Here is a 12,026-nt window from a genome sequence, read left to right as displayed (position 1 = left end):
GGCCAATCTCGTGGGACTTTGTGTCTGACAGTGTGTGTGTGATGAAATATCACACAGCTTATTTTAGACATAGAATACATGGGGTTACCTTTCTTTACTAATATTTCCTATGTGATGGTTGGATTTTGTCGTTGAATTTCGTTTTTTCCCGGGCTTAGTGCGAGATATCATATAATGCGAGGGTGCACGAGATATGCGAGGTATCGTTTTGCGAGAAAGACGAGATTGTGACGTATCTCGGTCACGTTGTGACGTCAGAACATGGCGTTACGATCAGCTGGGTGTTGTGTAGAGAGTGCTTGAGATGCCCGTCTTTAGAAAATCCGCTAAGGACACCGTCTGTGTGCTCGAATACGTAAGTTTTTTTGAAAACTCTTGCCAATCTCATATTTTCGGTGCTCCCGTGATTGTTTTGCAACGATAAAACAAGAAAGACGTAAATCGGGTGTTGAAAACTGAAAGACGCAAAACGATGGTTCATGTGTTCGAACGTTCTACTTGGGTTTTCACTATGAATACTCATTCTGGTGTGATTCCTGGCGAAAAATTATTCGGAAAACTGATAGTCTTCGCTGGAGGCATGTGAAACATTGTATTCGGACTGCTCTCATTAAAACGTACAGCCGTGCAAACTGTCGGAAATACAGAAAATATGGTTACCAGGTGGGATTTCATGAAAATCCGTCTGCTAGAATGCGTTTTTCTATGGATTATTTATTTCTCTGGACGAATTTCACAGTGTAACTCGATCGAACACCATGTTGATGCTATGTGCAAGTGATGCCGTGGCCATTTTCATGCATGCTCGAGTTTCGTAATCATTATCAGCTCCATATTTGAATTCAACAAGTAATGCAGTCATATGTGCTGGTATTCCGCAATTTCGTAGACCTAGAAGCACGTCGTGTTGTTATAAATTCATCGACTCGCTAGTTCTTCTAGCGTAATTATTCTGTGATCGTTTAAAAATAAAATCGTCATACTCAAAGTAAAACTGTTTTCACGAGTATGTCTTGTATGGGCTAAGTAAGAAAAGTTAAAAGTTCCACGCATCTTTGATGAATCGGTAAATCGTGTAGAAAGTTGACGTTATTGGTTGCTTAATCAATAGAACATGTGACATAAAGTTTTGTAGTATTTTGAGTAACTTTTGCTCTTTAAAAAGTGTTTTGCTTGACGCTCATGTACAACACGTCGATGTACTCATGCAAGCAGACGCCATCTTTCGTGCTACTTCAGGCATAAATAGTTTATCCGAGTTGCTGAAACATTGAAATACTTTACAAAGAGCTCGTCAAGTGTCACTCGCCAATACGATCGTCATTATATACCTGAAAGATTCTTTATTTCTCGTCTCATTTTTCGTCGTCGAACTCATCACTGCAAATAATGTCGGCCATTTTGTCGCTCATTAGTGGATAAACAAATGACGGTGCTGGCACTTTGGGCTCGAGGCTGCGATCGCACGCGCGCAATATTTAGAATCTCATGAAATTTCGATATGTGACACCGATGTAATTATAAGATCAAGAACTTTACCAAGGCAATGATTATGCGTATATATTTGTAAAATATCTTTCTTCAATATTTCCAAATATGTTCTAATTCGCCAATGCATAATTTAATTTGCGAGTTCTCTTTTTTCATGTGTCAAAGGGTATTGCTTGTGAAGTAGTAGGTACTGAATGACTAATAAAATTATGTTACCTAAAGAGGGTCTCAATCTATTATCATTCGACCAATCGTATTGTGTTTTCCATTTTTATAGAATTTCTTTAATATTAGTTTGCCTGCATTAGCGGACAAAGGTGGACTAATAAATAAATATTTTTAAATAGTTAAATGTTGAACTATTGAGATCAGCTCAGTATGTGAAATAGATTTAAGAATAGGGATACCGGTGTTGCTAAGGTAACAGGGAGACCGTTACCTAGCAACAGCTTCTCTGTTTTATGGCCAAGAAAGCTATCGATGGTGCCTACATCCTGCGCCGCATATTACGTCTTTTCTCCATAGAGTTAATACAGATAGAGCAAACAAGCCATAGGCTGCTCTGCAAGTGGAAGTGTCCATTCGCTCATAATGAGAAAGAAAGAGATAGCTGAACCCCATTAGCTATCCGTCTTTGCACTCTGATTTGCATCTATCTCTCTCTTCGCCGCTGCCGCGTTGAGAGCTGGCTTGTCTGCTCTATCTGTATTAACTCTATGCTTTTCTCTGCAAATCCTTTTCCGCGCTATAGAACTTGCAGTTTCACCGACATTCTATTATTCTTCTATACATTATTCTTCATTGATTTTTGTTTATTGTCTCGGTTAAGGTTACGCGTGACAATAATAAGCATACGTGTAATAATCAAAATTTGGAATAATAGATTTATGGTAAACGGGTCGCCATGACAACCAGTGACATCTATGAACTTCGTCTCTTTCATTCGACAACCTCCTTTTCACGTTCAGAAGGCTATTTTTAACGACACAGCTTTTTCTATGGTTCCGTAAAATTAGACTCCGACTTCCCTTAAATTAGACTTTCGCTGGGTGATCGAAACGAGATAATATCTCGGAGAAATATCACGTACAGACCGACGCGACCCACCTCATCCGTTATAAGCATTGTTGTAATTTGATATCTGTGACTTTGGATAATGCGACCATTTGAGTCTGGGAATTAATTCGATGAAAGTGCGTTGCGGCAAACACGCGACATATATGTAGATGCGATACGTACGCATATGAATATGTGTGCGTATCGACTGAGTCGCGTGCTGTTCTTTTTTACCGACAATACAAACTGGTTTCAACAGTAACTAAAGCCCCGTTTACACAGTGCAATTCCTTGCGCAATGAGTTGCGCAAGACGCGTGCAAGCAAATTTGCACCAAATGAATTTGTTATTCAAATTAGTAGTTGGGCACGTACGTCGTCACGTCGAAGACTATATATGAATAACCAGGGTTCGAGCCAAACTTCTATTGTCCCTTGAGAATGTCAACAAGATGTTTTAATTACGATGCACTGTTCACCTTTCAATAAAATCTCTGGAGATGACTAGAAACACCAAATTTTTCGTTATTAAACCATAAAAATCTATTCAAATTATTTACGTTTTATGAAACAATTTTATTTATATTTTCTAGGCTCTTAAATTATGACTAAAGTCGACAGAAATTATATGGCTCTAACTGTTTTGTTCTTTGTGCCTCCTTGCTCATACCTAAGCGAAATTATATGACTCAAGTTATCGTTTTAACGAGTCAATTCTCAGATAGTCAATAGATAAACCGTATAATGTAGTTTGTTTCAAGCCTGGCAAGCCACGTTATGGGCTTTACTTTGGTATCTTCAATCGTTCGAGTTTGAAACGAAAAATTTCATTCTCTAAATTTTTGGGGCGTCGAGTTTGAAACGAAAAATTTCATTCGCTAAATTTTTGGGGCGTCGAGTTTAAAACGAAAAATTTCATTCGCTAAATTTTGGGGCGTCGAGTTTAAAATGAAAAAATTTCATTCGCTAAACTTTTGGGGCGTCGAGTTCGAAACGAAAAATTTTAACCGTAATACTTTTGGGACTCACCCCCACCCCTACTTAACCACGCCCCCAGGTCTCGCTATAACGGATCTATTACTACTAATATTTTATAAATGGCTAGCTACTGAAGATTGTAACCAGAAACTTGGTCTCTATGTAAAAGTTAAAATTGCTCTTGGTAGTGTGTTGAAGAAAATTTAATGAATGGAATCTTTGAATTATTTCGCTTGAAGTTAACAATTTAAAAAAAATATTTCCAATAATTAATTTTGAAATTTCATTGAAGATGAAGATATTCCCATTAATTATTTGCTACTATTTTATCCCAGCATTATTCAGCGTTATATACATTGAGTTTTCAATGCTATATAAAATTTATGAATGCCTTCTCGTGCATCATTAATTTAGAACTAATTGTATCGTGCGTTTGTTTTGTTCAGTGACCAAGATATCCTCGAAGGCGAAATGTCTCCGGACAGACCTGACGCAACAGGCATGGAAACTGCTGTTGGTTTGACGATTACACGGGTACTGAGCTTCCGCGAGGCAGTCTATACATTAAAGGAAGGGGACAATGCAAGTACGTTCGTTGAAACGAGCTCATCTGATGAACTTAACAAAGAAATTGATATAAGTGAAAAGTCTATTGAAAAGAATAGTCAGTCTGACGATGACTTAACTTCCTTAAGCTGGCTGCACCAGCAAAATTTACTCAAGGGATTAGAAATTTCAGATCCCTCTAAGAATATTAAAAGTGAGAATATCTTAAACAACAATATTTGCGAAGACAGTGCAGACTTATCAGAAAACACAAATTCAATTTCAAGTCTAGACGACAGCTACTCCCCAGGTATGAAAAAGAAATATTTTTGAATTGTTTTGGTCGTTAGTGTATTAAGCTAATATAATAATTTTGTGTTTCAGAGAGCAATGGCAAGACAAGTAGTTCTGGTGCTATGCATATTCAAGGCCAAAACTTCCAAAACTCTAGTAAGAATTATCAGAAGTCGGTGCAAATTTTCCAGGAATCTGTCAAAAGTCATTACAATTCGGTGCAAAATAATCAGACAAAGATATCTTTGAGTAACAATAATCTTCCACCTTCAAATCGTAATAAGCACCCTACCCACATACCATACGATCCTCATTTGCATAGAAATAGCAAACCACCGTACTCATTTTCCTGTCTGATCTTCATGGCGATTGAGGACAGCCCAGTGAAAGCGTTACCCGTGAAGGAAGTCTATGCATGGATTCTTGATCACTTTCCGTACTTTAGGAATGCACCGACTGGCTGGAAGAATTCTGTAAGACACAACCTCAGCCTCAACAAATGCTTTCGAAAGGTGGAGAAAGCCCCGGTAGATTGAAATTTTAACCAGTTACTTACAGAAATCAGAAGTCCCAGAAATATTTTCAAGAGTTATATTGATATTAATTTTTCAGAATTTAGGCAAGGGTTCATTATGGATGGTGGATGCGCAGTATCGACCAAATCTCATTCAAGCTCTATCTCGTGCGCCATTTCCTCCTCCGACTGCTCAAAATCTTTCCTCACCGGAAAAAAACCCCAGAAAGTGCGCGAGTACACGCCTTCCTGATCCAGTTCTTTTTCCATATCTTTCAAAGAGATTGGCTTCTAGTAACATTGGAGACAGCCCCGAGGCAGAAGTCGACAGTGACGTTGATGCCGCGGCGGCTGCTATGCTTTCCTTTAAACATGGACCTATTATTTTAAATCACAATAAAGGTATGAAATACCACTATTATTGTATGCATGATATACGGCATCCTTTACTACGTCTAGAAATTATAATAACAGATCGCAAGAGAAAGCTGGTAGAATCGGAAAAGCTAGTTCCGGTAATCACGAGGAGCTCCAGCGAAGACCACACGTACAGTTGCATTACCTCTATAAAACTGGAAAGGTATGGTACAGACTATGGAGTCTTTTCTCATTTCCTTTACTTCGGTCTCGCGCGGAAAGTGCTTATTAAATAGTCATTGTGATTTCCAGTAAGAGGTGTTCAAATGTTGACGGTACGGGAGCGGATTTCGACGAGCAGAGAAAAATAGCTGAGGGTGCTGATGCTCTTCTCAATCTGGCAGGTGTTAATACACTAAGCCATGCTCGAATTCATCCAGGACATGGAACTGGAGGAGTCTCGAAGGTAGATGAAATGCCGAAAATAAAATCAAGACGCCCAACACCTAGCAACGACTACTCCTCGACGTCGAATGGTCCCGATAAGAGGCGTAGACGCTGGCGGGAATGGGGTGAGGGCAACCGATATCTCAAACAGGTTAGGGGGTAATAGAGAATGTCGTCGATCGTCGTGGAAAGATGTAGAATATGATCGCGTACTAGCGCTGTTCTATCAGAGACACGATGGAGAGTGTCTGCAATCGTGTGTTCCCGCGGCGTACTCAAATTCGAATTCGAATCATCTTAAGGAATCTGCGAAGATTGCTGTCGAGAGATAATGTACAGAGTACTGGAAACCGTAAAGGGTTAATAGGACAAGAAGGGGTAGGGGCAAGTAGGTAGGGGCAAGCTATAAGATGTTTTTGCGCCTGGTGCAATTATATTTTTTGCTATGTGATGAAGGATTTTCATATGCGTTTTATGGCCTTTAAAGGCTGAGGACGATCGCGTTGTGAACGTGAAAAAAAATATCAAGAAAGACCCGGATTACGGATACTCTGCACGTTGTGGGGTTTATCAGTGTTATCCCAAGAGAAGGTCTATACGTGAAGGACGAGTTTAATATCGCAAAATCGCATTACGATGGTAATCTCGATCAAGCGCGTCTCTTCGTGGGTATACGCGTTTGCTCAGGGTTCGAAACTCGCTAAATGCCAAAATGAATTCAGTAGCACTAAACTTCAAGCAATAATAGAAAGGTAATGATAATGGATTATCTTCTAAGTATGTAATTGAGAAAAGAGGAAGAAAGCAAATAGTTTAATGCGAGTGAAGGGAAATACTATCGCGTACTATACCGAGTTACGGTAAACTTTTTAGAACTGTTGTGAGCGATTATACATATTAATTGATAGAGAGTTTAATTAAGGATAATAGAGAAGGTCTATATTAGGTTTCTTTCTGTAGATATGTATAGAGATACAATTGATTATAATGCGATAGAGAAATTGATAATATATTTGAAAAGAAAAATATATATATATATATTATATGAATATAAGTACAGGCATCCATACACACACGTACATGTGTACATTTATGCGTACATGTACACATGGGTCACACATACACGACCGTACACGTGACTTTAGGATGCTTCAGAATGTGTCGGCGGCAACGAACAAACGACACGTTCCGGAATGATTATCGTGAATCGTAAATTCATGAAAAGAAAACGTCTATCATTTCTCGCCTTTTTCTACTCTATTCGTGGCTTTTAAGATGATTTTGAATTGTGCTGTACATACGTTGACCCTATGATGCAAGCATAGGTCGGTTTTTCAGTGCCTTCTGGGTACGGTGTTCTTTTTATCTAGGTCGTTATTATCTTACAGACAGGTACTTAGTACAGAATCGAAATGTCAGCTTATTTTTATAGAAAAATCATCAATAACAAGCGATACCATCTTGAGAATATGTTGCATAACAAAGTGAACAATATGACGAACTAGATTGAAATAACGAGAAAACCGGCCTCATGTGAATACGTGTGTAGTAGTTCTATATAGAGAGAAGGTATATTTTTACAGGGCGCTCTGCCCGCGTGATAAAAGCTCTTCCTAACAATTCGCTGATACACAGTTCATTAGCTTATACCGTTTACAAATTATTGACGTAGCGAATACAGCAACACTACGAAAATACGTGTATGGTAGCGCACCTCGAACAATGCCGCTCGCACGAAAACGTTTAATTGTGTAGCTCAAAGATGTACTTTTACAGGACATTATTCTTTTACACCGACTTACTAACATTCATTACACAGACAATACTGGACATACTGTTATTCTTTATTTTTGCACTCTTTTCATTCAGAAGAAACGCAGATTAACATTCATACGCAAATAGAATTTGAAATTTGATTTATTACGAGTGTTCGACTCAACTCAATCTCTGATGATAAAGGAATAGTATTAAGTCGCATGAGTTAACGGCATGAATAAAATAACGTGCCTAACTTTTTTTTTTCCTGTGGAAATGTGTAAGACTCAACACACAGTTTTGGAATCTAATGGGTTTATTACGATTAATGAAATAATGACATGTATAAAATTAATTATTTATTCATTACTCTACTCGATACGATGGAAAATAATCGAACGGACCTTGACAGGGCGCGCTGCCAAAACTTTTTTATGTGATTGTAGCTAGTCTACCGCGTAGGGAGGTCTAGGCCGAGAGTGCAGAGAAGAATGCCATATATCTATACAAGCGAGCAACGAGGTTTAGATATGTCTGATGATATTGCAATAATCCTTTTGAAAGGACTGTAATAGTAGTTTATAAATTTATATTGGTTTTCTAAAAAATTATTGGTACATGGTGGATATTCACCAAAGAATTTTATTTCAAACTTCCCTACATTCGAGCATAATGTATTTGCTTGCATTATCTGTGATACTGTTATAAAAATTATTATACCATTGCTATTGTTGTATCATTATGATGTAATGGTCATAACATTTTATAAATTCTCATTTAAAATTGTTTTTATATCAAATTGATTTTAACATATTGCCTGATTTGTTCAATGTTGTTTGGCATTCTTATCCTCTCCGTACTCTTTTGGTCCAGACGAAAATTACATGCACCCTAGAATTAATTGATAAAAATGAAATAATATAATTTAACAATTCATTAAAATTTTAAGACTAGCTTCCGTTTGCTACGACTGAAGGTCTGCTCTTCCATGTAGCTTATTCTAAAGTAATTGATTAGGAGGCTAAAAGCCTATTATCATCACAATAGGGGTAGCTGATCATTAAGTTAACGCTAAATTACTTGATTAGCAACATAACGTAAAGCAATATACCAGTAAGACCTGATATCGGATGAAATACTCTAGTCAGCCGGTTTTCATAGTTTGTATGTTCGCTCATAAATCTCTTCCAAAGCTTCGCAGTAATGACCTTTCCATGGATAATCCATGAACTCTTATACGCAATACAAACTAGACCTTTTTTATAATAACATAATGAGTTATGTACATAAATTTTTGTATTAGCACAAAATTTTTCTGTTGTCATCGAATGAGAGAACCGGCTGGCGCGCAAGAAAATTTATTATGCAAACATGTACTATGAACGGACATAATAATATAAGACGACAATTTAAGAGATACACCTAGCCACGGACAATCAAAATGCGACACTGTTTGATTTGGTTCTGTTGTATGACGTCGTGCCAAACCCAGGATTCTTTTATTTTGGAAAAATGAGAATCTACCGCTATAATTTATAGTACATCTATATTGTATAATATAAGAATTTTGTTGGCGTAATATGTAATATTGATTATTATTATATTATATTATTATTAATTTTAAAAGAATCAATGTAAAATGTTTGTTAAGTTTTTGGCCTTGCTTATACAATTTAAGTGTAATATTTTAGGGTGTAATCACGACCGAACTTTACCTAATGAATTCGAGAAAAAGCAGTTATTGAACATTTTATTCTTCCTCCTAGATATTGTTCAGTATTAAAATGTTCACGGTTTTCTTCTGAACATTCAAGGTAAAAGGCATAAGTCACATCAACTTCACTCTATACAATAAAACTCCTGCAACTCATCTCCTTGCTGCAAAAAAAAAAAACATGTAAACATGAAGATTCCACTGATATGAAGATTAAGAGCATACTGTAAACAACTGCTATTAGAAAGATGTAAATACATAATCTCAGAACAGCAGAGAAACAAAAGCACAAGTAATTCAAACGAGGTGTGAGCAGAAGTGGTGCGCTCCAATTATTTGGTTGGCGAGCGACCCAAAATTTCGTGATGTCACTGACGGACACATTTAATATTTCCGAATTGTAACACATATGTACGAACCGACATTTTAATTCGAAAAGTTGAACCGATGGAGGGACAGACTATTGACTGTTGTATGAATTTAGATGTCAAATTGGTTATCCACTGACTGTGCGTAAGCGCGTCTCTTTGTACTACCAATAGCCAATGACCGCACGTATTCCGATGCAGTATACGAGAATAACGTAGAGAGGGTGTCACGTGGAGATCGGTGACGTCAGGAAGAAGCTAGCCGACCTGCGCGAGAACTGATTTGAGCACACTACGAGCACACCTCGCTACTTCACGTCCCTCCCACCATACTCGAAAACCCGTCGGTCTGCATTCCACAGTATTCTGGTGGACGCCAAGCATCGTGTTTCGTATAAGTTTGATGTTCGAACGGATTGAACAAAATGAAGTGATTTGTTGGTGTTGAGCCTTGTAGACGTAAAGTACGTCGTGGTTCCTATGCGAAAAGGACCCTATAAGCGTGGAAAACGATCTAGCTGAAAGACAGGCGAGCCGGACGCGTAAAGGGTGAGTCTGTACGATGAGTTTGAAGCCGGAGCGTTTCTTCCTTCCCTTTGGGGATTGTTCTTTACGTTATTATGCGTACTTAATGACTCGTATTTTTTAAAGACACTAGCTATCAATCATTTAGATGTTTTGTGGAGAGCATCTCCGCAAAGATCATCCGTCGAAAATTTCGAGTGCGTTTCGGAAGATGTATACTTTCGGTGTGCAGGGAATTTTCATTCACCTGTTTCGGAAGTCGGCCGGCCTGCTTCGTCCTGCGACCGGACACGATCCCGAGATTTTTACATGGCAGGCATTGACTCGCGGAATGCAGTTCTCGTTAATTTTTGTATCGCGCGTCTCGATGAGAATACAATTATTTGCGAAAAACCGCGCGTCTTAATGCGCCTGCGTGTTCGTATATAAAACAGTCCTTATAGTACGGCACACTTCCTCGTTTATTTATTCGACACCGGCCGTATTCATCATTAGGACGCGCGAGAATGTCGCACGTTACTGTTTCTCTCTTGCGCAAATCATAACTCTTTCGAGACCCTTGTAGATTAGGACGTTTATTGACGTAATATATACATATACACTGCGGCTTAAGACTAATTCAAAAGCATGCAATACGATAAAATTGGAAGAATAGGCAATAGAGTAAAAGGCTTATGTACTTCCTAGAATAATCACAACTTCGAGACATAGGGATAATAAAGTAATGGGATTTAAATAAATTGGTTTTTAACATACATAAGAGAAAAAAGATGGGGAAGAAATTATATTTCATGATTAAGAATATAAACGCATGTCACGTACTTTTCTGAACGAATGAATTTATTAAATCTTTAGTAACTCGTATTTACGAGAACTGCATATTTTTCATGCTAGTCACACCAAGGAAGCGGCAAAGGTTGATGAATTATGAACGGTGGCTATGGAACCACTGAGGGTTACATTAGAGCGGAAAAGGGCAGGTACTAGACTAGGGACGGTAGCCATGCAATGCAACACCTGACTTCCCCTTCTTACAGCAAAAAAAGCGAAACCAATGCTCATGAAATGAAACCATCCGGCTACGGATCCACCTGTTACTCCGTTGTTCCATTGATTCGATGGCTTCAAGCCGTATCAAGTGCACCTGAGCCTTTGACAAAGTATCTTTTTTCTTCGAAAAATATTATTAAAGACAGAAAAGCAGGGACGCGTTAATTTTTCTAAAGATAACTCCTGAAATTGTCATTATCCTGCATCTTTCTCTCTCTTTCAGCACTGGTCCATTAATATCAAAATAATCAATGAATCAGTGGATGGCATATCTAAGATTATGCAAAATCTTTTCAAAGGGGTCAGAAGATGATTCTGCGTACAGTCACGATAGAAAGTACATTTTGGCTCAACCAAATGTACTCGAAATGACTATACTGTCTAGAGTATACCTATAAAAGGTCAATGATTTAAATTAGAAAGGCCAATCTAAGCCATCAGACACATAATACACAATCCCCCTTGTTTTTTAGACGTGCCGCAGCGACCCATCGCTGTAGAAGGGCGAAATTAAAAATCGATACTTCGAAGCGGCCTGAAACTTTTTACAAGGACGCAACTTGAATGAAGAAAGAAAAAAAATAGATGTTCCATTACCAATTACCTCGGTACTTAATGGGCGCGACTCACGGAGCTATAGTATATTCAGGAGTAGTTAATATTCTCCGAATCACTCTGAAAATATTTGAAGAAGAATATGAAACTTCATTATCAGTTGTATTTCTGGGGGATTAGTTTCACGAGGTTTTAATTGCTCACGCATACGATTCTCGATAGTGGAACAAGTTTTGCCACTAAAATCAACATGGCTGGACGTCCCGTAGAGACGACACTTGAAATTATCCTATCCGAAAGAACGCAACGAGAGGACCCATGTCCCCCTCATCTTATTGCTTCATCACCCCCCCCCCCCCCCCCCCCCCCCCGCCCCC

The 12,026-nt window shown here is 38.3% G+C and overlaps 2 protein-coding genes and 1 long non-coding RNA gene across 6 annotated transcripts in view; 2 read left to right on the top strand and 1 right to left on the bottom strand.

The window, feature by feature from the left end:
• Positions 1 to 207: 207 nt before the first annotated feature.
• Positions 208 to 9,339, top strand: LOC107272726. The gene is made up of 6 exons (XM_015750171.2): positions 208 to 355; positions 3,971 to 4,380; positions 4,455 to 4,891; positions 4,977 to 5,280; positions 5,353 to 5,458; positions 5,548 to 9,339. The coding sequence occupies exons 2-6, from the start codon at positions 3,996 to 3,998 to the stop codon at positions 5,843 to 5,845; spliced, it is 1,530 nt and encodes a 509-aa protein (XP_015605657.1). The 5' UTR covers positions 208 to 355; positions 3,971 to 3,995; the 3' UTR covers positions 5,846 to 9,339.
• On the bottom strand, positions 355 to 2,368 carry LOC112495102. The gene is made up of 3 exons (XR_003061325.1): positions 1,332 to 2,368; positions 984 to 1,262; positions 355 to 891 (listed from the first exon to the last, which is right to left on the bottom strand). It is a non-coding gene; the product is annotated as an uncharacterized LOC112495102 (long non-coding RNA).
• Positions 9,340 to 9,797: 458 nt separating the features above from the next.
• Positions 9,798 to 12,026, top strand: part of LOC107272725 (interference hedgehog) — a 9,162-nt gene continuing 6,933 nt past the window's right edge. For 3 of the 4 annotated variants that reach the window (XM_025090022.1, XM_015750168.2, XM_015750170.2), the window contains exon 1: positions 9,800 to 10,068. The gene's annotated coding sequence lies outside the window, so the exon portion shown is untranslated. Of the gene's footprint in view, positions 10,069 to 12,026 lie in introns of all 4 variants that reach the window. The other variant, XM_015750169.2, reaches the window with a different exon arrangement.

The sequence above is a fragment of the Cephus cinctus genome, unplaced genomic scaffold, assembly GCF_000341935.2.
Source record: "Cephus cinctus unplaced genomic scaffold, Ccin1 Ccin1_scaffold1237, whole genome shotgun sequence".
Lineage (NCBI taxonomy): Eukaryota > Metazoa > Arthropoda > Insecta > Hymenoptera > Cephidae > Cephus > Cephus cinctus.
Note: the sequence above shows the minus strand (reverse complement) of the source record. Positions and strands in the feature narration are given on the sequence as shown.

What these genes read in the sequence shown, in the direction of transcription:
- LOC107272726 (XM_015750171.2), top strand. Translation starts at nt 3,996, where the DNA reads ATGTCTCCGGACAGACCTGACGCAACAGGCATGGAAACTGCTGTTGGT. An exon ending in GAAAGGTGGAGAAAGCCCCG is followed by an intron (nt 4,892 to 4,976) that starts GTAGATTGAAAT and finishes TTAATTTTTCAG; the next exon opens with AATTTAGGCAAGGGTTCATT. An exon ending in TATTTTAAATCACAATAAAG is followed by an intron (nt 5,281 to 5,352) that starts GTATGAAATACC and finishes TTATAATAACAG; the next exon opens with ATCGCAAGAGAAAGCTGGTA.